We start from the raw sequence: 26846 nt of genomic DNA on the forward strand, positions 1-26846 counted from the left end.
TACTCCATGTCGCAGTGTGTATAATACCGCAGTATACTCCAGGATACGACCATGTGAATAGGAACGCCGCTGTCGACGCCTGTATCTCTGTCTAAAGTGACACCTGGAGGGGTGGCTGGTTCATGTCCGGACGAGCTGAACGCAAATTGCAACCCCCAGCTGCAGTTCCTTCAGCGCCGCATTTAGGCTGGGAAGCCCGTGCTCCGGATGTTCGGGCTTCACTACCTGTATCTATACCTCTATCTCAAAATGTCGACGAGGCAAATGAATTTCGTTCCCATTTTGTAGATCACGTCGGTTCACAGTCATGGCCATGATGTCAAATATTCAGACTACTTCATGTCCACCTGAGCCATGGGTCTTGGCGCGTGGAGATAGCTTCGACAGGAGGTTAAACTGAAGTAGGCAACCTCGTCTTCAGCCCTATTGGGTTAAGTATGTCGCGTTACTAAAAACAAGCAGTTGTCTAACCTACTATGTAGGGTGGCTCAACGTCTTCATTGTGCTTAGTTACCGAGTAGGTAGGTAGTTAGTTGGTAACTTTGCTCCACTGGCCATGCTTTCTGATACCCATGTATGTAGGTGTTCTCTCATCCAGTTGTCCTCCCCACTACTGTACATATTCTTATCCCAGAAATTATAGGCGACAGCACTAGTTCATAAATTGGCGAGGTGAGGCAAGAGACGAAGGGCGAAAGACAAAAAGAATTAATACCCACATTTCTGAGGCACGATTCAAACCGGCTGAAGCGAAAGCATACGTATGGAGACTGGGACCATGAAACTTTTCTCACTTCATAGTTGCTAACTTTCAAATCCGTTCTACTGGCACCTTCGGCGACAGTCATCCTAAGCCTCTCCCACAGCCTACTCTAGTTCCAGGAAGATCAAGGACTATCTGTTAACCCTCGAAAACAACAATATTTGCCGCTTTTGGCACTTAAAAGACGCTCTGTTACGAAATTATCCGCCCGACCTATCTCATGCAAATGTGTGGTATCTATCCGTTATCCTAATAACGATCCTAGTACCACAGAATGCAATGAAACCAGTATACGGCGAAGAATAAAGAGGCAGTATCGACAGCCAAAGTTGACCGTGGCCCGCACGACGTTGATCCGTTCTATGATATATGGGGTGCCGATCAGGATGTATTTTTCTTCCGCATCGCCAGGTGCTGCTAGTCCATTGTCATCGTCGATCTTTCACCCCCATACTAGCGACGAGGGGACAATAACAAGCTAAAGCACTTTACATAGCTTAGCATGGGCCATTATGGAAGCTATTGAGGCGGAGCAAGACGATCAGCGAGAATCGTAGATTCGATTCTTCTACGAGATGCGGTATCCAAACTCTCTTTCAGAGCAGCCTACTGCTAGAGGAAACTTTTGGAGCAATGATTATCACGACACTGCATTTAGAGCCGAGGGTTATTGCCAGTAGTATGGATATGGTTTGAGGCTAGCTACCCGTAAAGTCTACTCGGTGCGTACGGCCCACCAGGAGGGCCGCGACGAACAGCTCCCGAATACGTACGTTCGGCATTCGCTGCGTTCGATATACTATTTCATACGTCACTCGATTATAGAAACCCCATCTCTCTTGAAACCCATTGCAGCGAGTTTAAGATCTACCGTACGTCACGAAGTCAGCAATTACACCACCGACCGTGTGTGTAGTTCAGCCGCCGCTAAATAGCGTTAACTGGCAGTTGTCGGAAAAGATGAACATCGATATGATAGGAGGATATCCAACCTTGAAACTACGTGAACCCGGTTTCCGTCCTCCACATCACATACACCATCCCTTACAACCGGTTAGCCAGTGGATCCGTACTTCCATGCCTTTGATAATACCACACTCAAACAATCTGGAAGCAGGAGTATTGGAAGCGACAGTTCGGGGATGATGCTCTCAGAGTCGGTAAGTCTGCCCCTTTAACAGCTGCCCGCGCTACTATTCTATGTCTTTGTGCTGCTTTTGATCTGCCGTCTTGGCCCTCCGTCTCCATGTCCGATACCGCTCTGAGAACTAAATAGACAGGCGCGCGATTCAAGAGGCAGAGGCAATCGCCTTTGCGGACTGGCGCAGTGGCGATTCCCACCAGCCCGTTCTCTGTGGTGAAATAGGTCTTCCCAGCAGCTTCCTTGAGGTGGACGGCAAAAAACTCATCGTTCTCACCTTCCGGAAAGCTATCAGTGTCTAGGCATAGACAGAAGAAAGGCATCAATGAGTTAACTGCTTTACTATGTATCGAAATCTCCTCTTCATCTCGACTGTTTCTTTGGCGCCGTCGAAATTTCTTCTGGATTTTGAATGCCAGGAATAAAATAGAAAAGAACAATTTAGGGGTTTCATCTTCTTCAAAGGTTGAGCTTTTGTTTTCCGGGATAATGCCTGTTTCGTAGACGTCATCGATATTTATACCGTCGCAGAAAAGTGTGCTAGGAGTGGCAAACACTAGATTTTGCCCAACTTCATGAGACTTAGCGATCTTGCTAGCATTGTGATATAAAAATTCATTCAATGTGACCACATTAGATACATCACCTGCATAAAGCTCTAAAATACCAGTGTGCTTTTTTGAGTCACAATAGCTAAAGTCCAGTGTCCATGACGGGGTCGAGGAAACCTCGTCATCAGTTGCTGCGAGACCTGCGTTGTTCCTCGTGGTAGATTCAAGGAGTAAATTAAATTTCGCTGCAATGTGATAGCTCCGCACAGAGTTGACAAAACGAGCTGTTGCGTATGTAAATAGCGTTTCGTAATTCTCATTATAGTCAATGGGAATAAGTTTTCCGACGCAACGTGGAAGAAGCGACTCTAGGGCGTAAATCTTATCTCGTGGATCCGTGGCTCGGTACGTGTCTGTTGCGCCCAATAACTGGAATAAACTGCGAATGGCATTCCCATCCTTGTTCTTCGAACCCTGACGCAGACGATTGAGTAGTGGTCGGTCAAAAATTACCGGGCCCTGGGAGCGAATGATGTCGTGCATTTTCAAGACCTCGTCTGTCCTTGCATCTAAAACTCCGAAAGTCAGTCCAAATTGGGACGATCATTTAAACGGAAGCACAGAACATATGGGCGTGCTTGACTGAAACCTCGCGAAAGCGGGATACGTTTTTACCTTTATTTTTATTATGTAAAATTTCGCGGAAGAGGAGGTTGGTCTTTTCACTACTCCAGTTCTTTGCGTCTGGTAAGATGTTGATGGCCAATTGGAGGGTTTGGAATTTGCATGAATGGCCCTGAAAATAGATAATCGGCGGAGATGCAGGAAGTGCGCCTTCTTGTAATGTCCATATTCTCTCCCACCAAGCGTGCGAGAAGATATGTTGTACATATCGAAAAAGCATGATATACAGAGCATATTTCATCTCACTCCAAGGCGGCTCGATTGAATACTTCTGAAACTCGTGGAGTATCGATTCAAGATCAAACTGATCTATTGTGGTCCCTCCAAAATTTGTAGGAAGTAGCGCAAGTTGCTCGCCTTGCCTAAGTTTCAAGTTTACGTCGCCCTTGGTAAGATAGATAACTGTATTTCGTGCCTGAGAATATATGTCTCTCATTAGTCGAACCTGGCGATTTCTTTCCTCATAATCTCCTTGATTGATGCAGATAGCGTCGATCCAAATAGTTCGAGAAGTTGTTGGATGCCGCAAGCCACGAAGAATCTCGAGAAGATTCTTCGTCACAGAGAAAGGCTGCATATCAACGAGGATATTTTTTTCGGAAATTTCTTTCCCCCAAACATACGATAAAGCTTCTGGAATTCCATTTTCCTTAATGCTATGCACTTTGAGACTGCATTTAATATCGTTGTCTTCGGAACCAGGACTAAGCTTAACAACTCGGACTTGGTCTGTTGTGAGATCAAGTTTGCTCTGGTAGACGAAGTTGGAGTTGAAGTGACTGTTGAATTCGAAGGAATGGATCCTTAGTTTCCTCGGTTTTGGTTCGCGGTTTCTAGTTCTATCATAAAGGCGATGTAAAAGGTCAAGATAAGCTAACGTTTTGTGCGGAACAGTAGCCTCTTGAACTGTGATGTCGATGTTGAACACATCAAGGATTTCATAGATTACGGAGGAGAGGATTTCAAACGGCGCTGCCAGAAACAAATAATCGCCCATGTCTACATCCGGAATTATATGGCTCCGTAAAATAGGTTCCGACTTTATGTCTTGAGTTATCAAGCCGTCTTCACCTTGTAGAGAGAGGGTGGAGGCGACATGTTGGGTACGGCAACCAAGTTCCCTCAAGCCAAGGTCTCCATCTAGAAACTCTGCAATTGCCTCTTGCAAGTAAAGAAATCGGCTGTCTTTTTGACATAGATCTCGCAAGATGTTAGCTACATACTCGCAGATGTCGCGAAGTTTTCTTTGGCGTTTCTCGACACTTGGACGCAAGCTAAGGGGCTCTGGTTGCACTCTAGCTGTCTCATCATGTTGGGATGTGGCTAGGGATTCTTGAGGAAGGATACAACTATCAGTGGGGGAATGCATTGCTCTTTAGATAAAATCATAAGATAGAAAGAGGTGGGCTGTTCGCTTTCAAGGATATGCAACAAATAGTATGACAACTGATCAATGCTGATTAGAAGTAACAATGACGGATGGTACTAATACCTACTAGCAACTTGTTGATAACTTATCCTTTTCTCTTACAGTCGTTCCGAATTTTCAGTGGGAAGAGGTCGGATTTATAAAGTCAGTGGCTTCAGTTTCACAGGCAAGTGAGCAGAATATATGTACTGCATATTGCAATCTTTGACATAATTCGCTTCGCTGATCTCCATCTTCCGTCGCTACGCGTTGGGCATCAAGTAATAGCTCTTCCAGTGTGCAGGCCTCTAATCAAGGCCCACGTTCAAATGAAGGACAACGAAGTGGCAAGTTCTGGGCCTCGTTGCACTCTGTAAGGCAAAGTCAAGTTGATTGGAGGTAACTCGAATACATGTGACTTGGGTGATGTGGCTATCTAAGTAAAGGTCGGATCTAGGATTTGGCAGCAACAGCTTACTGGCAAGATACCTACTCATCACTGCATATGCGAGACGACACTACCTGTGCAAACTGCACTGCCTTCAACACTGCCTCCCTACGAAGATGCTAATCCGGCGGTCGCCTGATGTACTACCACCCGCTACAACATGTTGACCGCAATAGATATCGCACTTTTCGTTGATACTACGGTGTGCTGCAATGTGCATGCTGGATTAGTGATAAAATTGATTTTCTCTGGAGACACGTCAGAGTACAGCTTCAATGTTGTAGCAATACGACGGCCCCAAATGTGCATGCAAAACAGCATATTACATATGTTCAGCGCGGGTAATAAGTATTAGCACATTTACTTGGTTTTCGTTTTGTTGTCATTACTAACCTATTCAAATAACACACTTCTGATATAGGTACGATCATAGGCCTGGTCTCACTCATTGCAGTCGTTCTCGACAGGAGCAAACCTTTACTATACTTAATTAATATCAATTCACTACAAAAGTGATTATCTCACTGGTCTTCGTCGTCAGATATCGTGCTTGTACCTCCCCCTTCGGCTTCAGCAATCATCTGGGTCTTTACCACTTGGCCTTCAGGAGTGGTATAAATATAGGCCACGATCTCCAGACCTGGAAACGGCGCATACATGTAACCGAGCTCAAACTCGGTCTTATCATCAACAGTTATACTTCTGTTATGCCCAGTGAATGTCATATCCTCCTTATAATATCCAACGGCTTTCTCGCCATGTTCATTGCCGTCGTTGTCGAGCGACACGTCGTACAAGGTCCCATCCTGCCCTAGCTTGCGATTCGTGTGTGTGTTGCCAGAGTAGTCGTTGATGGAATAGAGAATGTTGTGTTGGATGTTATAGTCCAGCAAGCTCCGTTTGGCATTCGTCGCTGATGACTCCGCACTTGTTGTGGTTGTCGTGCCTCCCAGATCATCCGTGAGATTACCCACGATGTCTCCTACGCCTTGCCCCAGCGTCGCGACGATAGGGTTCAGATCGATGACATTTAGGACGTCGCCGACCATCTGGACCACATTGCCGAGACGCGCCTCTAGTAGCACCTTGGCTTTGACATCCTGGATGCTCAATCGCACCCGGTTGATGCTCGCGTCTACCCCTGCTGTGAAATGGAGGAGATTGAGCACTTTCGCATCGAGGTTGATCTTGGCAGTGATATTATCAACCTCGATATCGATCTCGCCAACCGATACAGTTGCGTTGAGGAACACGTCAGGTGTCACTGGCAGGTCTACACCCGGAGTACTGGCGGTCTCATAGTTGGTTGATTCGGGATCTCCGCGTTTATGTAGCTCGTATCCAAAGTATCCATATCCGTCCCCTCCCTGGGCCACAATTGTCGAAGTACCGAAAAGAAGGAGGCTAACGAGAACTTTGGCGACAAATAACCTCATTTTGGGCGATGAGAAACGAGTGACGAAGTAGCAGGAAATCATGGATGAACGAAAGATGGGAGAGGGAGAGGGGAGAGGGAGGAGGAGGACGCAAAAGCACCTTGAGAGCGACCTCCGGCCATTCTGGGAAACTTCACCATATAACGCCAAAGAGATACGATCGAATAAAACTCGCCAATCATTCGTGCAAAGCTATGCTGGGGAGATTGCTCCGGTGCGTGCTGGCATTGGCTAGTGGAAGATAAGAATTGGTGGATTGGAATATAGGTATGACCTCATCTGGGGAAATTGCATGTCGATTTCGGGCTTAATCAAGATTTTGATCTAGATTTCGCATGAACTTGCTAGGAGTCAGCCCCGTGCTGATTGGGCTGGTCGCCGCCGGTGTAACAGATATATGGGGAAATGCAAGGGTAGGGCTCTCACGAACATGGAGGCGAGGGAGGTCAGCCCAGGCCTTCACCTACTTTTCCTATAGCTATCGGATTAAGAACTCAATGAGAACGACGGTGTTACCCGTGTCATTGGACCAACATCTTGACCATGGCCAGATCGCCATGTGAAGTTATGCCATATAAAGTAAGGGGCGGCCAACAAGCCGAGTCTAGTCGCTTCGCTGCTTTGTTCGCGTAGGTTTTGTTAGAGGGATGTCCTTCTCCTAAAACCATCCGGTAGGAGGTCTGTTCAACTCAGAAGACAACACACCTCGTCCACTCGTTTCCTTTGCTAGAATGCGCTCCCACTCGGTTGCTTCGTGGCTCTGCGGCTTCTTGTTGTTGGCCTTGGGCCAAGCCCAATCAATCCCATCAACCCCAGAAAGTAGTCAAACAATTTCGTCAACAGAGTCAACAGCCTCTCAGAGCTCTCCAGCGACCTCATCTACAGGTGACCCCGGAACCTCGTCACCAGGGACAACAACAACAACACGCGCAAGCCCGGGCGATAGCACCACGACAAGCTCAGGATCCAGCTCTTCGAGCACGACCCCTCCAGATGTCTATCTCAATGTGCCGGAGCTCCACGTGGGAAAGATCGAGCTCGATGTTGACGATCTCAACGCGGAGTTAACGCTCGCCGCCCAGATCGCATCACTCGTCGAGATCAACGCCGGCGTACAAGTCGGCATCTCGAAGGTGAACATCACAATCGCCGAAGTCGATGCCGAACTGGAACTCATCGTGCGCCTGGGGAATCTCGTGGAAATCGTCAACCGCACCCTGACGACCCTCAATCTCAACCCGCTCCTCATCAACGTGATCAGCGAGGTAACGGACCTCGTAGACGCGGTAGTAGGCGCCGTCGACGGACTCCTAGGGTCCATCGTGAACGGCGATTCGACCATCAACTTCATCATCGACAACCTGGGGAACATCGTGCAGGAGGTGGCGGGCGGCGCGGGCCAAGCGCTAAGCAGTATCGTGGGCAACTACGAGCAGAACATGACGTACACGGGCGCACAAGAGATTCTGGATGGCGGATTCATCCAAAAGACTTACTCGTATTCTCCATTGAATGCACTTGTTAATATTGTGTTTAATAGCCTGGGCCAGGTCGTGCAGGCGGTGGTGGTGAAGAGGGATGGGTCTGGCGGCGGCACCTCGACTACGTCTGCGACGGCCGCAAGGCGCACGGTTGCGGCGCGGAAATAAGAGAAATATTGTAATTTCATATGATAAATAATCTAAGTATGAAATATCGTTGATCAAAAGATATCGTACTTCAATTCCATGATGATGACACGAAATTCTGTGATTCACTATTGCACGGTAGCGAAACAATGTAGACAAGAAAGAATTGGCGCCGGGTTACACCTGAGCCAGGTACCTCAATAGATGACGAGTTATTCGGATCGAAATTACTTCGTATCACAGACCCTGCCGCGGTGTAGGCCCTCTCCCCTTTTTCAGAGTCTTCTCCAGCAAGTGACTATATAACAAGGGCAGAGATTTAGGCTTGGAACTTGATTCTATTCACAACATAATGGTCAACTAGGGCTGTATGAGTCCTTGACCAACCAATTCCTTCTTAGCCTTAGTCGCTTAACTCGACTCTATATACAACTAGTCTACCAGCCGGGCCACCTAGGTTAGGTCTCGTTAGCTTATTTCATAAAGCGAAGTCTATATAACCTCACTTTCCAATATTGCCAGCATGTCTTTGAAGATCATGAACAGCCTGCAATGGCCTTTCGTACGGCCGAAACGCAAGGCGAATTGCATGTTCAGCTCGTACGCGTGTACCAACTGGATGTTAATAAAAGCTCCTCGGACTCTTAGGTCTGGAGACAAATATGCCAAGTGTTGTGCTCAAGTACTTATAAGCTTCGAACTTCTTATTTGAAAAAAATTATTAATACCCATGGTTACTGATTCTACCGGTGTCATCTATGAGACACTGTCCAGCCAGTGATTATCATAGCTTCAAGGGAAGGAATGGATCACTAGATCACAATAACTCGTTTTATGTCATTGTAGTGAGTACAGTTAAGGAACAATTGGTGACTCTAGGAGTAGCAGGGGCAGACAATAGTTGAGTCTAAGATCTCAGTCTTTATGAATCCTGAGAGGTAGCTTCAGTGTGAGATTAGAGAGTCCCGTATTCTACGACACAACCACACAAGAAAATAGATTTAATAGAGTAGACTATATACAGCTGGAGTGTTATATGATTTTAAGTACAGAGGCTACAATCTTCTCAAACAGGGCCTTATCATTCTATTCATCTGCTCAAAGGCCGTTTCCACGCTGGCGATGTCGGGGAACGCTCAGAGTGCTGCTACTCCAGAGCCTCCGCTAGATTTTCCGTCATCCGCGTCCATTCTTTCACGGACTTGACCACTCGATCCAACAATTTGACAACATGATGGTGAAGTCCCACGTCGGCATGGTGTTTGTACTACACCCGCAGACCCCTGAGGTCATTAGGCATGACTAGCTCCAGCAGCGTCCTAATAACAAGACAGCGCTGCCCCCTCTAGGAAATGCTTGATGTTGAATTTCTGTAAGCTAAGGGTCAACCCTGCCTTGTTGCACTGGGGCGGTAACTAAGAATCTGAAGGCGTGACTACAACGTGCGAGTTGATAATGGAGGAAAAGATATGTTTATGTTTCCGAAGCTCATTGTACATGATATATATAAGATCATCGATAAGATATATAAAGTCATCAAGGAGAATTATATTTCATGCGGTAGTGGTGTGAGTCCATTTGTGTGAAGCGTTAGATCGAGGTTGTTTATGTTACACGTGTAACCTCTGTACCGGCTGAAGTATGCAGTTCGCCTTGCACTTCGGCCGTACGAAGGACCATTGCAGGCTGTTCATGACCTTTCAAGACATGCAGGCAATATTGGGCAATATTGGAAAGTGAGGTTATACAGACTTCGCTTCTTGAAACAGACCCTAAAGACCCAGGCGGTCTGGGCTAGCAGATCATTTATATATAGAGTCATCTCAAGCCACCAACAGCCGAGAAGGAGTTAGTTGGTCAAGGACTACTGCAGCCCTAGTAGATCATTGTAATCAGAATCCTCAGTTCTAAGCCCAGTTATCTGCCCTTGTTATAGTTTACGGCTGAATCTGACATCTCGAAGCATTGCAGCCACCACATCCCCAAACAATTTCTATGTAGCTAGTTCATGCCAGTACTAAGCGCTGGTTTTTAGGAGTTGAGAGAACTCCCTTTTCCTGACTGCACATGTGGATATTCCCGTAGACAGAGGGAGCGCAAGAGGTTTAAGGTACTTATGTTCTCTTCTCAGCGATTAAATATATACGGGGAGAAATAGTATTGTAAGGAGCTGATACCCTGCCATCTTGTTATTTTATATAGCGAATGATAAGCATGACATTTGCTAGGTAGTTGACAAGAATGTTAGAAGATGAGAATATAAATCTGGCATTTGACAAGCTCCTAGTGTCGTGAAGTATTTGTTCCGATGCCCTATGTGACTTATAAAAGTTACTCGTAGCTAATAATATATAATTTCTAATTGGACAAACTTCTCTTATATAATATAGTGTACTTCGAGATTATGTGAAGCTCCTGATAGCTCAGTTGGTAGAGCGATGGACTGTAATTGAAATTATACGTAAATCCACAGGTCGCGTGTTCGACTCACGCTCGGGAGACTTGCATTTCCTTTTTCTTCTTTGTTCCTCTTATAATCAGTAATTAAATATCTTACTTACTAATTAACTAACATATGGTGACTGATGTCAATTTTTGCTGTAATGAAACTGATTGGAATGATGGTTGACTTAAGTTTCGAGGTGGATGATAGGGAATAAATAATTAGGCAGCATAGAGTAATTATGTTGGCTGGCCTCTAGCTAACAGCTCTTCGCGTTTGGCCATTTTAGGCAGTCAGCACCATACACCTCTTTTTATCACCCTCATCACCCAGATGAGGACTGTTTTCTTGTCATGTTTTAATAATTCCCCTCTACGACGACTGATATCTTCAACTAAACAAATGCCTATCGAGCTACCAGTCCTCACTGTTATTGACGCAACCGCCTGGTCGAGCTGGCTCGCTCGCAGCGCCACTACTTCCAAAGGCGTGTGGTTGACACTAGCAAAAAAGGGGAATACGACCCCTACGTCGCTCACCTACGCGCAAGCTCTAGACGAGGCGTTATGTCAGGGTTGGATTGATGGCCAGGCCCGAGGCGGGGATGAGCGCACCTACTCACAGCGCTTCACCCCACGAACAGCCAAGAGCTTGTGGTCCCGCCGTAACGTCGACAATGTCGCGCGTCTCAAGAAAGAAGGCAGGATAACAGCCGTCGGGTACGCCGCCATCAACGCCGCAAAGGCAGATGGGCGCTGGGAAGCCGCGTACGCCGGACAATCGACGGCCGAACCCCCGCCCGAGTTCCTCGCCGCCGTCGCCGCCGTGCCCGCGGCCCAGGCCACATGGGATGCGCTGAGTCGGTCCAACCGCTTCGCTATCTACTTCCGGCTCAACGCGCTGAAGACCCAGGCTGGCAAGGAGAAGCGCATGGCGGCGTTTGTCGAGATGCTTGCGCGTGGCGAGACGTTATTACCTCAGAAACAGAAGCCTCCTGTATCGAAACAAGCGAGCAGGGCGCCGTCGAGAAAGAAAGCGGGTTCTAAAGAAGTTGGGGAGAAGCCGATGGTTGCGACTCGGACACGAACATCACCTGGTGATAGTGGCATAGTGCGGAGATCAGCGCGTCTTCAAGGGAATGCGGCACCGTCTTCATGACGGTCATTTCTAATCTTGAGCGATCTTGATTAGGTATGTGAGCTTTAACTGGTTTCAAGATTTGGTTTTGTATCCGTTGGGTGCTTCAAAAGATGCCCAACAAAACATGTATTAAAAGGCATCAAAAAGACAGGCGAGATACCCTTCCATGATTTCTCCATGTCATTTACAGGAAGCGATGTATTTTGATTGATATAGCACGTCGATGTACATAACACAATGATATATGATATATATCGAGAAGCATTAGGTAATCAAGTAATCTATATACATACATCCCTTACGAAGTACTTACATACATAGTAAAGTACTTAGGCCCGATCTCTCCCGCAACCGTCAACGGTCTTAGCGCTGCAGCTTGGAGCGTTCCAGTGATGCGCGCTGCCCGGCCCCGGCGCTCTCTTGGACCAGGGGTTCGCTATGGACGTACCTGACTGAGCCTGGGGTTACCCGGCCAGGTACACCAAGCTCTGATGTGTCCCGGTGCGTTGTATGCAAGAAGTACTGTTTTCTGCAATTCTAAGCGCTCGCAGCGCTATTTGGATGGGTCGATGAACATAGTCGGTACTTGGAACATGGAGGGCGGGTACTTTCTCTTTTCATTGTTAGTGCTGCTGCAGCAGTGGCCGGCCGGCCGAAAGTGCACAAATGGGCCGGCTCGATTGATGATTGATTGATTGATCAATGATTTCTGCTACCTTTTCATCGTCATCCACATCCTCCCGTGACAATCCACCTTCGACAATCCACATCTACATCCACATCCACATCCCTCCATCTCTGGGATTGGACTGGACTGGACTGGACTAGACTGGCCTGCCTGACCTGGCTTTGCTTCATCTGACCTGGCCCACGACAGACAACAACGGCCAACACAACAAAACCACCACCACTACCAGCATCAAAGTGGCGCAGCGTCGCCTCACCTTTTACCTTTTTACCTTTACCTTTACCTTACCTTGCCTACCTCACCTCACCTCTTGACCATCTTTCTTTTTTTGTTGTTGCTGCTTGTGCCGCGGCCCGTCTGCAGCCTCGCCTTTTTTTTCAGCCCTTTTTTAGCTTCAACCGTCACGTCACGTTGAATCAAGTCAATTCCTCTCTCCTTCACTATCTCCTTCACTATCTACCTATTCAGTCGTCGATAGAGGCTTTGGCACAGCCAGCCGCATTTGGCATTTGGTTACCGAAACTACATACATACATACCTACATACCTACATCCCGCGACGTCGACTACGCCTCCATCTCTGAACCATTTGACGAGATAATACCCACTACTCACTTGTAGCCCGTCGCATATATACGGCTACCATACTTGTGGAGTCGCTAGACTGGTCCATCTGATACCTATACCAAGTCCATAATCCCAACCATCTCTGCGACGGCGCAATCTGTTGCCATCGCCGTCTCCCTCACTTTTTCGTAACGTAATCTAGTAAGTTCGCACATACCTTCACCCACTGCCTTGCCCGCCCTCTTGTTTCGACAACACCAACTCAACCGCAACCTCAATTTCACCTGTTGCTCGGGAGGTCGCCATACTTCCTACCGCATATCGCCCATGTCTGATGCCTCCAAACACACAGATACAAATCTTGATCCCATTTCTATTGCTCGCCTCTCTGTGCGACATTCCACTTCTGTACAACATTTCACCGAAACCTCGCATCTCCCTTGTCTCCAACTGCCGTATCACGTCTCCAACCTGAAGAACAAACACTGCCAGCATCGCCGTCTCTGCATCTTTGCGTCCCTCCTTCCCTTCGTCTGAGCATCTCATCATCTAACTTGGCAACTACTTCAGTACGGAAAGGAGGCTGTGGCTTGTTCCCTCTCCCGCCCACTTGATCGTTCACACGGCATAGCCGCACGCCTCTTCTGCCAGGCCACACTACGATCGATCCACAACTAGCCTCTTTTTCGTCCATAACTAGCTGCACCGTGAACTACCCCACGACCGACCGCTATGCTCTAGCTGTCGGCGCTGAAGATTACATCAGAACACTACACATCCAGTCGCAAACCCCTCTCATGAATTCATAATAGAGGCGAGCCCTGCCTTCAGCCATCATGACGCAACCACGTATGTTGTTCTTCTTCTTGACTACGTGCCATTTGCTGCCCAGGACGCTTGGCAATGCGTGGTGCCCGGAGCACAACATTCATCTAATCCCATGTGATCTATAGTTACTGCAGAAGAGGAAGTCCGCTACACTGAGATCATCGATGGGATCCTAGCTACAGCTGACCTCGAGACCGTCACTCGCAAAAAGATTCGACTTGGACTTCAAGCTGAGTTAGGAGGCAGGGACTTGGATGCGCAAAAGGTGAATGCCACAATATTTTATTTAGACCTTTTCCGGCCTGATACTGCACCTCCGCATATTGGCCGTGTAATCAGCTCAAACTGCAAAGCAACCCTCACACATCCTTGCTTATAACCCCCCAAAATTCTCAACGTTACTAATATCTACTGTCGGAACACAGGATGCCATCAAAGCGCTCATTGAACAGCGTTTTGATGCGATATCGGCTGCTGCCGCTCCGGCCGACACGGTAGTCCATGACTCGAATCATCCACCCTCTAATGGTTACACGAATGGCGATGACTACGTTACCAAAGACGAGTCTGACGTGAATGGTGGCGAAATCAAGGTTTCGACACAACCGCCAAAGAAGAAGCCACGTAAAGAGCAGAGCACAGATACCGAAGACGCTGATGCTAAGTTAGCTGCTTTGCTCCAAGCACAGGAGAACCAGCGAACACGGACCACGCGTGGCGGGGGGGCTAAAGCCGCACCGAAGAAAAAGAAGGCAGCCCCCAAGAAGAAGAGTGAGAAGAGAGTCCGGTCAGAAGACGATAGTGACGTGAATGGCAGTGACGGTTCTAGCCCCAAGAAGCGTAAGGCCGGGGGAGGATTCCAGAAACCTTTCAATCTCAGTTATCCTCTAGCAGAACTATGTGGTGAACCTCAGGTCAGTCGATGCTAATCCCCTAACACTTTCCCCGTGATGCAGGCCATACTGTGCATTGCCGATTCATTTCTTTGTTCCTTTGTTTCTATATCATGACTAACTTTGAAGCAGCTATCTCGCCCCCAAGTTGTCAAGAAGCTATGGGCACACATAAAAGAGCACCAGCTCCAAGACCCCAACGACAAGCGCCAGATTCTATGCGATGAGAAAATGCAAGCGGTCTTCAAGGTTGCCAAGGTTGACATGTTTCAGATGAACAAGCTCGTTGGCAACCACTTATACCCCGTTGAAGAGGCGGCCTAGCCTAAGACGATCTATCCCATGGGTACAGAGAGTCTCTTGCACTATGAATGTGCGATGGCGTGAACGTCACTGTACCTACCTCTGGGCCATGTAATAGGCGGTGGCAGCCTTGACTTGGCTTGGTGTTTGGTTCCGCCCAACGTAAGCTGCCCCCTACACACCTATACACGGTGGCGACGGTCATCGGAGAATCAAATTTGACGGGTTACTTAATGAGTCTGCAAAGCATGGCGTTTTCATAGGCAGGCTGGTGATACATCCTGCGTAGTTGGCGTAGATCTATCTAATCCAGCAGGTATGGTATGGTATGGTACGGGATGGGAGGATACGGTATGGTAGGGTAGGGTAGGGTAGGGTAGGGTATAGGTTATTCAAAATCTATTATGAATTGACGAATGTTGAAATAGCCAAATGGCTGAGTACTTGCTCGGACTATCTATTAGTATCTTGAATTAAAGGAATGCTCATAGCTTTGGACTGCCTCTCGCTGATTGCGAAAATGTTCATGTGTAGTTACTATGTAGGTCTGACGAGTGAGTCAGCAAGCCTTGGCTATCAGCCAACCCGGGTTAAAGCTTAAAAGTCAAGCTTTCATGACTAATACTTAAAATACACAAATCGAACAAAGTTTCTAGATTTAGGTTTCCTGGTTGGTACTTATGATTGAGTTAGAAGCGCGTCCACTTGTGAAGTTTTCAGATGTTTAACAAGTATTGAAAGAGGTGCTCGAAGTCAATCCTGCAATTCCAACATTGGGGATACGTGGGCACCCACCCGATACTTACATATTATAAATATCATCAAAGTAGATGCGAGTGAGATTGCACATGGGTGGCTATGTGCGACTATTGGGATTTGCCCCGCGGGCGCACTCCACGGGTGGAACCTCTCTTCCGGGTGGGGTGGTGCTAAGCAGCCACAGAGCAAACGATGAAGGTGGCTTGGCCAGCCGGTGTGTGTCATTCAGACCCATACAAGCCTACTTACATAGTACAGGTATCCTCAACATGGACATGGATTACCGGTAGGTAATGATACATTGTCATATCTCGACCACCATTGTTCAACCTTGGTCATCCGGTGTCGCCGTGTCAGCTGCTTGAGCGGCTTGCCCTGAGTTGTGGCGGCTGCCTAGGTATCTACAGCTTGAGTAGTTAGCTGTCTGACTACCGAAGCTAGACAAATCTTTCTCGAAGCTCGGCTGCTCTGATTGTTAATACCAGCAACACTAATTTGCTTGCTTATAATAGCCGGCTCCGTACTTCGTCAGGTGTCTATGCCTATACAGACAAATACTACACGTCTCTGGAGACCTCTCGACTGCCGATTCAAGCGTCAAGAGCTATCTCACCCTATCATTGACGTCTTCAACGAGTATCCCCACGGCTCAGCCAAGCAGAGTCTTGCCCGTTGTTGCCTCTAACGTCAACGTCATTATTTCTGAATATTCCTTAGCGCAACACGACTTTTCCAGCGAAAAGCGATGGCATCAGCAACAGAAACTTCCGCTCCTGCCGAGACTTCTGCCCAGAGTCGTGGACGGGGTGCGGCCAACGCAAGAGGAAGAGGAAGGGGAGGAGGAGGTCGTGGCCGCGGCCGCGGTCGGGGCAATGCCAATGCATCAAACGGACGGGGAGGCGAGAGATCTCAAGGTCAGAGGGGGGGTGGCAATGCTGGTCGCGACGGAAGAGGAAGAAGCAATACATCCACTTCAGGCCCAGCGTCTGGACCGTTACCCGAGAACAGCCTTCCAGCAACTCAAGTCCAGCCCACGATTGGCGGTAACAACGACGAAGGGGAGGAGGATGTAGAAGCAGAGGTCTGCTTCATATGCGCAAGCCCAGTCATACACCAATCGGTGGCGCCTTGTAATCATAGGACATGTCACATCTGCGCATTGCGTATGAGGGCCCTATATAAGAATAAGGAATGCGCGCATTGTCGAGTAAGTGTTCCAGTCTAGGTTGGCTCGTCTATGAGTCGGTTTTGAGACTAATGGTTGGATTGTTGTCTAGACAGTTGCATCATTTGTCATATTTACCGATGACGCTGTAAAGCGATACGAAGACTACTCCGATCGTGACGTGACCAGCACTGACGATAACATCGGCATTCGGTACACAAACGAAGAAATAGTCGGAGATACCGTTTTACTTCTACGATATAACTGCCCCGATACATCGTGCGACTTTGCGGGCCTAGGTTGGCCCGATCTACATCGCCATGTTCGCAGCACACACAATAAGAAGATGTGCGATCTGTGTACGAGGAACAAGAAGGTCTTCACACACGAGCACGAACTCTTCGCCGACAAAGAACACGAGAAACATATGCGCCATGGCGACGACCAACCGGGTGCCGTGGATCAGACTGGATTCAAGGGCCACCCACTTTGCGCCTTTTGCGGATCACGGTTCTATGATAGCGACAAGCTTTATGAACATTGCCGCAACAAGCACGAGCGCTGTTTCCTATGTGATCGTGAAGATCCGAGACAGCCACATTATTACAGAGACTACAATTCCTTGGAGGAGCATTTCAAGACTGGTCATTACCTCTGTCCAGACCGCGAATGCCTGGAGAAAAAGTTTGTTGTTTTTGGATCCGAGATGGACCTGAAAGCCCATCAATTGAGCGAACATGGCAGCACTCTGTCTAAAGATGTGAGGCGCGAGGCTCGTCTGGTTGATTTATCCGGATTTGACGTTCGTGAGAGATACCAGCAACAACAGCCAAGGAGAGGTGGTGGATCTGGTAGAGGTAGAGAAGGCCGTGGAAGAGGGCGAGATCCAAATGCCGAGCCACTCCCGCCGAGCTCGGCCCAACCTCTTCGTCGAGATGAAATTTCCCTCCAGCGTCAAATGGCGATACAATCGTCACAATCTGTGTCCAACCGTACCTTTGGCGGCCAGCTTTCATCATCCTCCACAGCAGGCCCTTCTTCAGCTGCTTCGACTCAGGCGAGTCCTCGAAACACCGATACATCAAATGCTAGACCTACCGCACCTGCTGCGGAATTGGCGGGCCTGAGTTTGACAGATCCAAACCTGTCTCCCGAGGACCGCGCTCGCCTAATGCGCCATTCGGCCGTCATCGAGCGAGCCTCGAATCTCCTGCACAACGACAAAGCCAGGATAGACAAATTCCGCACCCACATATCATCCTTCCGACAGGACAAACTCGCCGCCCCGGCCTTCATAGACGCCCTCTTCTCCCTCTTCGCCGACATCTCGTCGTCGGCCCTGGGGACACTCGTCCGAGAGGTGGCGGATCTCTTCGAGGACAAGGCGAAAGGTGATAGATTGCGCAAGTCCTGGAACGACTGGCGAGCTATCAACGAGGATTATCCGACACTTCCCACACTCGGCGGCATGCGCGGCGCGACGACGGCGAGTAGTGGGTGGGCGGCTGCTGCGTCTGCTAGTTCGGGACCTGCGGTGTCGAGTGCGCCTGCGAATCAAAGACAACATACGACTCGTGTCCTGAAATTGAAGAATTCCACGCAGCAGTCCCGAAGGTCGAGTGTCGAGCATCCGTCTGTGTTGTTCTCGGGTGGACAACAACAGCAGCAGCAGCAGCAGCAGGCTATCAGTCGACAGGCGCCAGCAAATGCTGCTTTCCCTTCATTACCGACTCCTGCGGGTTCCTCTTCCTCTTCTCGGCCTCCTTCTGGTGGTGCTGCTTTATGGGGCGCTTCACCTTCAATATCTACACCGAGGAGTTCGACACCAGCTCAAAGAGTTAATAACACTCGATCCACTGGTAATGGTGGTAGTGGGAATGCAGAAGCTTTCCCGGCCTTGCCTGCTGCGCCCAAGCCCACGACTACGATCTTTGGATATGGTACCGGGAGAGGTGTTAGGAGGGATTTCATGGGACAAGGTAGGGATACCGGGTTTAGTTGGGGGTCGAGTGCGGCGGCTGGGGGAGAGGGGGGAGAGGGTGAGGGAGAGGAAGGAGGGGATGAGGTTGGGGGGAAGGGAAAGGGGAAGAAAGGGCGGAAAAAAGTGTTGGTGCAATGGGGATGATGATGGGTATGTGTGTGTGTGGAAGAGAGAAAGAGAGAGAGAGAGAGAGATGAGAAGGAAGAGAAATTGCTGTGCATGTTAAGTTTACGTATGATGTGTGTATGGTTACTTCCAACAAAAGCAAAGGAATGGGAAGGGAAGGGAAGCGTGGTGTGCATGTCATGTTGGAATACCTGTCGTATCGTATCAAATAGATGGATGCATCGTGTAGCTACTTCATATGTAGCTATACTCTGTAGTGGCCTACTTTTATAGAGAGGAGCTACTTCAACTACTAAGTATGTCGTATGTCATGCTTTGAAGGTGAAGCGAAGCGAGGCTGTTGGTTTTGTTTATCTATATAAGTACCTACCTAAGTAGGCGGAATTCTAGTGGTTTTGTTTGATGGGGCAGTCGAGTAGTAAAATGGTAAAATGGGGAAGTAGTAAAGTAGTCAAGCGGTCATTTACTGCAACGCTTATATATATATATATAGCTACTGGTACATGTACACATACAATAGTTCGTTGGATAAGGATGTTGGGTAGGGACGTTATCATGGACTACCCTCCTAAATTACGTCGTTACCTATTTATCTTCATTATGTAGGTATACTTCTGCCTCACCTTGAAGCAAGAGTTTTGCCTACCTACTGTTTGAGAGGTAGGCGGGCAGATTACTCATCTAGATAGCTACTGCGTACATATATATATATATATAATATCTGAGACTTACGAAAGAGTCAACTTCGACCACTCTGATTTTTGGGAAATTACGAGGTGATATGGCTAGCCAAGTGCAATGATTGAGATAGGACTCGGGGAGATAGATAGTGAGGAGAGAGTCGCCTTCCCTCCTTCCGTCCTACCTAGGTGCAAAAGATCTATAAAATAGATTATGTACTACGTAGATCATTTCAACATCTAGAGTTACCTAGCTAGGAAAGAATAAGTGCCTGTTTTTGTTGCTTTGTAGCGCGTCCATAGCAATTGGCAGCGTACTACGTATTACGTCCAGACCCGTCCCACCCGTCCGTACAACAAGGGCATTATGATACCTATTATTGTGTGTTCGTATGCTGCGACTACCGAGAAGGGAACATCCGTCCGTGGCCACGCGGCTATAATATGGTGTGCCAGAGAGACAGTTACGCGGACAGATTTTAGCTTAGGCTAAAAGGAGCAGGGATAGGTTCTTTTTTTGTTCTTGGGTGTTCCCACAAGTTAGGTTATTAGTTGGGCGATGGCAGACTGCCTACCTAACCTACTCGCTACCTATTCTTATAGCTTCCGAATGCTGAAGTGTTATTCGCCTATGTCGTGCGCATAGAAATACCTATAAATAGGTTATCGATCACTTTTTTTCTTCTCTTTTCTTTGTAACTATCGTGACGGCGCTGAAGAGTAGAATTCGTCGGCAAGGCGGGAAACATCACGTGATTGGTTTCGCCAAGCCATTAAGCAAGTCATGTAAGAAGTGCAGAAGTGCTCGGATGGAATGGATGGAATGGAATGGATGGGCTGAGGACACCTTTGCCGATCATTCCATCCCCTTACTTACATGCTGCGAGATGCTGTTAGTACGCTACCTATCACCAGATCCCTACTAGCGGATCCCCCTCCCCCAAGCCCTAAGTAAGACAGTCTAACTACAGGCGGATTAACAGGTCTGACAGGCCTAGCTAGGTACCTAGCCCGCCTAGCCCGCCTAGCCCATCGTCCCACCACTCTGCCACCACTTCTGCTCCCGAGCCCTTCCCGTCTTCCTGTGCGCAACGAAACCGAACCAACTGGACCAACCAGCCAACACGAGCATGGCCACACCAAGTCCTACCTAAGCACAGATACCACCATGTATGTCTGAAGACGCCAGGCACCCCATATTACCATTATTATTATTATAATCCGTCTCACTTACTTACTAGAGCTCTCAACTCTCATCTCCTCCATCATCACCACCCATCAATCATTATCATCATCATCATCATCATCATCATCATCCCCCCTTGCTTCCCTCGATAGTGTGTATGCGTATCGGACCGTCTCCTCCCTTGTGTCCGCCTTGTTGTGAGACACATCTCGTCTCCAACTGTTGTTTCGGCCTTCTCACTTCCTCCACCGCTGCCGCTTACATCCATCGTATACGAACATCATTCGCCACCGAAGCGCACCACCTTATTCACCGAGAGACATCATGGTACTAGAATAAATACACCCAGCGCAATAACAGACAAACTATACCTTGAACTCGCTACGGCAATATCTTATTTCAAGCGTCTTAAACAGAAAAGAAGAAGAATACAACAGACGAAAAAGGAAAAGACATCCTACCACCACGTAAACGCCGCTCGCGAGTCGGCTATCTATATGTTCCTAACCCGAAAACGACTGTCGATCGTGACCTTATTCTCTCACCCAATCAACTTGTGATTTTGAACATCGCCATATTCGTCCGCCACCCCCCCATCGACAGGCAATAGTGACCATTCTGTCGGGTCTCTGTTGTTTGCTCAGAGGAATCCTTATTCCTTGTCACCAAAATTTGATGAGTTGACCTCGTCTAACACACCCCGCGACTGGACTGCTCTCTTATCTCTTGCATGTTGCCTAACCTCTTCCCACCACGATTCCGCAGCATTGGATACTTCGGTTTTTTTCTCTGCTTCATTTTTTTGGGCCTGATTCGACCGTTTCGCCAGCAGCTACTCGTTCCACTATTCAACTTTGGACAACATGACGGTTGCTGGTTCGTAGTACGGCTCGCCAAAATAAATATCGCGTAATCATTGTCTGCGACTCTGCAAGCTGCGCCGTCCATCATGTTGCTCCGGCCTTCTGGAGAGGGACGGTCCGCCGTACCGCAGCGGGCAGTGTTTCTTGCCCTAGCCGTGCTCCTCACAACATGGCTTCAGCTTGTCGATGCTCAGCAGCAGCAGCAACAAGTACCTCAACACAGGTCCGTGGCGCAACCACCACACCTTGTTAACATCGTCAAGGATGGCACTTTCGAAGTTGACACGTCCACGCCTAAGCAGCGAGGTCTTCCTCGGCTTCGACAAGAGTTACCCTCGGTCGATCAGAACCGAGCCGCGCCCAAGATCTCTTCGACGAGACCTAAGAATCACGTACGGAGTCCTGGAAGCGGGAGCTCCATGTCTACTACTAAGCAAAACCCCAATGACATCCCATATATCAACGATGCGAGCGCCCTCGCGACTTTGGCTCCGGGTAATCCCGTACGAGCACCAAATTCTTCACGTCATAAGCCCAGCATCTTGGCTGGTTCTGGGCTATCCTCGCTGCAGTCTGCGCGGAGTCTGGAGAACTGGGAAGTCCAAGACTACATCCTTTTGGCGACCATCGATGGACATCTTTATGCTGCGGATCGCGAATCGGGCGACGAGCGCTGGCACCTACAGGTCGAACAGCCCGTCGTGGAAACCATCCACTACCGCCCAAATACTTCATCTCCGCATGGCAAACGCGACCCAGATCGTCACCCACTAGATGATTACGTCTGGGCCATCGAACCCACTAACGACGGCGCCGTCTATGTTTGGGCGTCTTCGAACTATGGTACAGGTCTTATGAGTACTGGCTACACCATGAAACAACTCGTGGATGAAATGGGTCATTACGCATCCTCGGATCCTCCAGTAGTATATACTGGTCACAAGAAAAATACACTCATCACTGTCGACGCCGCTACAGGCAGGGTGCTGAAGTGGTTCGGACAAGCTGGTTCGCAAGTAGATCAGAGTCCCACATGTTTCCCTCCGAACAGTCGATTCCCAGACAGCGACACCGAGGAATGCACCAATGGTGGCAGTATCACTCTTAGCCGTACAGAGTACATCGTAGAGATCCATCATCGAGATAACGGGAGGGATATCGCGACCCTTAGATACGCCGAGTGGGGTCCCAATAGTTTTGACAATGACCTTCGTCGACAGTATCATGCACCGCCAGATAACCGATATTTCACCAGTCAGCACGACGGTCGGGTATATGCCATCGCCCATCCCGCTAGTACTACCTCGTTTGCTCTTGAATTTCCCGTTCCAGTTGCTCGCGTCTTTGATATCGCAAAACCCCTAGACGCACCCCGCGGCAGTAACCCTGAACTTGTGTTACTACCACAACCCATATATCCTGTTCGTAACGAGGACTCGGCATGGGCCCGAAGTCATAGCGTCTTCCTGAATCAGACCGAATATGGCGGTTGGTACGCCATGTCGGGCCGCTTTTATCCTCTTGTTGTTGACGCCCCAAACGCGTCGATTAATCATAGAAAGTCGAGTGAAGCTCTGTTTGATGATGCGTATCTCTCTGCGGCTCTAGTTGGCGTTCATACCCTCGGTGACGGGATTAATTTGCCCGATTGGACATCAAGCATGCCGCCTACTCTGCCTTCGGAATCCTACAAAGAAACTGAAGTACAAGATGATGCACCAAGAGCTCCTGTTTCAACAATAGTAAATGAATCAGTACCTCGTATGCGCATGTTCAGTACGGCAATATCAATCCCGCAACATGCCGTACAATGGACTCATGATTTACTCACAAACCCCCTTGGCTTAATACTCTCTATCATTGCCTATGTTTATCTCTATAATCTCCTACGGGGTCCTCTCTATTCGTTATGGAAGAGGTTCTGGTACAAGTGGAGGCCGGCTGAACCCAACAAATTGAATGACAACTCCAACATTGAAATCGAAGTTGAACCGACCTTACCCATCCCAGATGCGGAAAAGGCTCATCTAGTAGAACCCATACATGGTAAACCAGATGTCAACCCAGGATCACAGCATGCTGCTGCTCCTCCTCCTATAGAATCAGAGGCTATATTGGTGGCTTCTGTTGATCCGGAGCAGGAAACGCAACCAGCTGAACAAGAATCACCGGAAAAGAAAAAGAAGGCTCATCGAGGCCGGAGGGGAGGTGTTAAGCACAGGAAAGGGGCCAAGAAACAGCGCGACGGCGCAGACGAGTCTCCTGATAACTCCCCAGAAGAAATCGGTAGTCTTCCAGGCATAGAGAACGTTGCCACTCCGCCTAAGCCGTTACCAAATACGTTGACGGCCTCAATCGAACGTCAAGAATCCACCGGGCCTATCATCAATATTGGAGGAATCGAAGTCAATCAGGAAATGCAACTCGGCATGGGAAGCAATGGCACAATTGTTTTTGCAGGCAAATTCCATGGTCGTGATGTAGCGGTCAAGCGCATGTTGACACAGTTCTGGGATATTGCCACACAGGAGACACAGTTACTACTGGAAAGTGATCAACATCAAAATGGTAAGCCATTCTTTGCCAATCGGGTTATCGCCTGACGTACTTAGTTACTCACACGTAATTCTAGTTATCCGATACTATGCCATGTCGAAGAACGAGAGTTTTCTCTACATTGCATTAGAGCTTTGCCAAGCATCTTTGTCTGATGTAATGGAGCGACCGGCGGCTTTTCCTCAACTTGCGCGAGCTGGAGAGATGGACCTACCACGGGTTCTTCTACAGATAGCAAACGGCCTCAGTTTCCTCCATGACTTGCGTATCGTCCATCGTGACCTCAAACCACAGAATATTTTGGTCACGATGGATCGTGATGGCCGATCACGACTTCTTGTGTCAGATTTTGGCTTGTGCAAGAAACTTGAAGGTGGGCAGTCTTCTTTTGGGGCTACGACGGCGCATGCAGCTGGCACTTCAGGGTGGCGGGCTCCCGAGCTTCTTGTCGACGATGACCCCCGCGAAGGGTCCAGTATGTCCATGTCCAGCGTGCATAGCGATTCTAGTAGCCAACTTGTCAGTGCCGATGTCATGCCCAACCGACGAGCGACTCGTGCTATTGACATATTCTCTCTGGGACTGGTCTTCTTCTACGTGCTTACTAAAGGTAGTCACCCTTTCGACCGTGGCGGCCGGTTCATGAGGGAGGTCAACATCCGGAATGGACAGTTCGATCTGAAGCCGCTGGACGTGCTCGGTGATGTGGCATACGAGGCCAAGGCGCTCATCAGAGCTATGCTTCAGGCGGACCCACGGGCTCGACCGACAGCTAGGGATGTCATGGCCCATCCCTTTTTCTGGACTCCCAAGGAGCAACTTGCATTCCTCTGCGACGTGTCGGATCATTTCGAGCTCGAGCCTCGCGATCCGCCGTCGGAGGCGTTGGCAACGCTGGAGAGCTACGCGCACCAGATATGCCGCGGTGATTTCCTCAAGGCGTTGCCCAGGGAATTTGTCGACAGCCTAGGCAAGCAGCGCAAGTACACGGGGACCAAGTTCCTCGACCTGCTGCGTGCGCTGCGCAACAAGCGCTCCCATTACGGTGACCTAAGCGATTCGCTCAAGAAGATGGTCGGCCCTGTCCCTGAGGGATATCTCGGGTTCTGGACGCGACGGTTCCCGAATCTGTTGATTATGTGCTGCTCGATTATCTACACGCTTCATTTGCAGAATCTCGATACCTTTCAGGAGTATTTTAAGCCTAGGCGTCCGATGTAGTGAGTAAGCACGTGGTCTGGCTGGGTTGGGGGATTGTCGAGGTAAAGGCGAGGAGGGGAAAGGCGGAGGACGGGGTGCATTGCATGTTAGGGGAGATGGATATTGAAATCGATTAGGTTATCGGGGTATCATGTATATGCGGCAGAGTTGGGGTTAGGTAGCGATGTTTTGTGGGAGTCATGGTTTATTTATTATATTGGTTGGTGGATGAATAGCGTATTGAGATGAATACAGATGTTGTCTTTTTTCGAAGGTTTATTTCTTTCTGGGTCTATGGACTATACTCGACCGGTGATTTACTGGGCTGTTGATTGATCGTTCACGATGATGGCCTGCCGTGTTAGCGTTGGCGCACCTCACTCAACGTACTTGAGATGTGATGTGATTTGATTTGATATGATACCATAGGAGATAGCTTGTTACATAGGGAACGTGTTCTTAAGTTTTTTCATAAGGTAATGGATTATTATCATATCGATGAATAAGTAGTGTATTTAACGAGATATTAAATGTTTTTTTTGTCGAGACTTTATACTCCCTCCTTCTCCCTTAGGTTCGGCTGTTGGTTGATCATTCATGATGATGATGTATCAGTAGGTATATAGGTATCCTGATGGGTGGTGGCGCACCCTAGACTAGACTAGCTGATGTGACCGTATCTATATCTACTTACTTGAAGTCGCACGGGTCACAGTTGGTGAATGGCATTCATTTACTATGTGGTACTTATCCAAAGGTAGGTAGGTGCTCTGTATATATGCCTCCCTGTCTACATAGGTACTTGAGGGTAGGTTGTCCGGATAACGAGATGTTGTACCTATCGTGTCATATGATAAGTAATTAAGTACTTCTTCACTTGACTTAGTTACCAAGACTTTGCATGTGTTTATGATGCTGGCGGTTTGATAGAGTGAGGGAGCATCTACTTATGTTTTTGTGTGAATCCCCTCCCCTCCGCTGTGTCCATCGTTTGATGTCAAGGCAGGTACTACCTACCTACATGTAGGTTAGGTACCTAGGTAGAGTACCTACCTAAGGTATTTGACGGCGAGAAATCGCTCTTGCCTTGCCTGCAAACACGGCATCGATTTCGGCATAGATGTAGGTACATGTTTACATCACATTCTCCTCGCATTCTCTCTCTTCTCTTACTGATTGTCTGTCTGTCTGTCTACTTATCTAAGATCCTTTCGAGCGTGGGACATATACACACTATCTCACACTCCTTTTCTCTCAATTTTTTCTCTCGTTTGGAATTTCAATCGGTCTTGTACTTGTTGTTTGCTGCCTGTTTTCACGGCACCTTGACTCGCCTCGCCTCGCCTCCACCTCGAACGCATCTCCAATTTCTTCCATCATCGATGTAACTTTCTTCTCACCCACGCACTT

The 26846-nt window shown here is 48.5% G+C and overlaps 7 protein-coding genes and 1 non-coding gene across 8 annotated transcripts; 6 read left to right on the plus strand and 2 right to left on the minus strand.

Annotated features, from left to right (window-relative positions):
• Window positions 1-3448: 3448 nt before the first annotated feature.
• Window positions 3449-4508, minus strand: F5B22DRAFT_659692 (uncharacterized protein; the record flags this gene model as incomplete). The annotated part of the gene is made up of 2 exons (XM_047980220.1): window positions 3449-3501; window positions 3839-4508. 2 exons carry the CDS (start codon window positions 4506-4508, stop codon window positions 3449-3451), a joined length of 723 nt encoding a protein of 240 aa, XP_047834628.1.
• Window positions 4509-5480: 972 nt separating this feature from the next.
• Window positions 5481-6886, minus strand: F5B22DRAFT_592515 (uncharacterized protein). Its single transcript, XM_047973927.1, has one exon. The coding sequence runs from the start codon at window positions 6471-6473 to the stop codon at window positions 5517-5519; it is 957 nt and encodes a 318-aa protein (XP_047834629.1). The 5' UTR covers window positions 6474-6886; the 3' UTR covers window positions 5481-5516.
• A 1-nt stretch (window position 6887) lies between these two features.
• F5B22DRAFT_592516 (uncharacterized protein) lies at window positions 6888-8124 on the plus strand. The gene has a single exon (XM_047973928.1). The coding sequence runs from the start codon at window positions 7163-7165 to the stop codon at window positions 8078-8080; it is 918 nt and encodes a 305-aa protein (XP_047834630.1). The 5' UTR covers window positions 6888-7162; the 3' UTR covers window positions 8081-8124.
• A 2347-nt stretch (window positions 8125-10471) lies between these two features.
• Window positions 10472-10560, plus strand: F5B22DRAFT_t40. The gene has a single exon. It is a non-coding gene; the product is annotated as a tRNA-Tyr (tRNA).
• Window positions 10561-10783: 223 nt separating this feature from the next.
• Window positions 10784-11958, plus strand: F5B22DRAFT_592520 (uncharacterized protein). The gene has a single exon (XM_047973929.1). The coding sequence runs from the start codon at window positions 10836-10838 to the stop codon at window positions 11658-11660; it is 825 nt and encodes a 274-aa protein (XP_047834631.1). The 5' UTR covers window positions 10784-10835; the 3' UTR covers window positions 11661-11958.
• A 1116-nt stretch (window positions 11959-13074) lies between these two features.
• F5B22DRAFT_592525 (DEK C terminal domain-containing protein) lies at window positions 13075-15649 on the plus strand. The gene is made up of 4 exons (XM_047973930.1): window positions 13075-13745; window positions 13850-13989; window positions 14150-14638; window positions 14750-15649. The coding sequence occupies exons 1-4, from the start codon at window positions 13733-13735 to the stop codon at window positions 14939-14941; spliced, it is 834 nt and encodes a 277-aa protein (XP_047834632.1). The 5' UTR covers window positions 13075-13732; the 3' UTR covers window positions 14942-15649.
• A 548-nt stretch (window positions 15650-16197) lies between these two features.
• F5B22DRAFT_423063 (uncharacterized protein) lies at window positions 16198-19161 on the plus strand. The gene is made up of 2 exons (XM_047971658.1): window positions 16198-16886; window positions 16957-19161. Exons 1-2 carry the CDS (start codon window positions 16425-16427, stop codon window positions 18967-18969), a joined length of 2475 nt encoding a protein of 824 aa, XP_047834633.1. The 5' UTR covers window positions 16198-16424; the 3' UTR covers window positions 18970-19161.
• Window positions 19162-21766: 2605 nt separating this feature from the next.
• Window positions 21767-25457, plus strand: F5B22DRAFT_633983 (uncharacterized protein; the record flags this gene model as incomplete). Its single annotated transcript, XM_047976914.1, has 2 exons — window positions 21767-24248; window positions 24313-25457. 2 exons carry the CDS (start codon window positions 21767-21769, stop codon window positions 25455-25457), a joined length of 3627 nt encoding a protein of 1208 aa, XP_047834634.1.
• Window positions 25458-26846: the final 1389 nt, after the last annotated feature.

The sequence above is a fragment of the Xylaria bambusicola genome (assembly GCF_022495145.1).
Source record: "Xylaria bambusicola strain CBS 139988 unplaced genomic scaffold F5B22scaffold_5, whole genome shotgun sequence".
Taxonomy (NCBI): Eukaryota; Fungi; Ascomycota; class Sordariomycetes; order Xylariales; family Xylariaceae; genus Xylaria; species Xylaria bambusicola.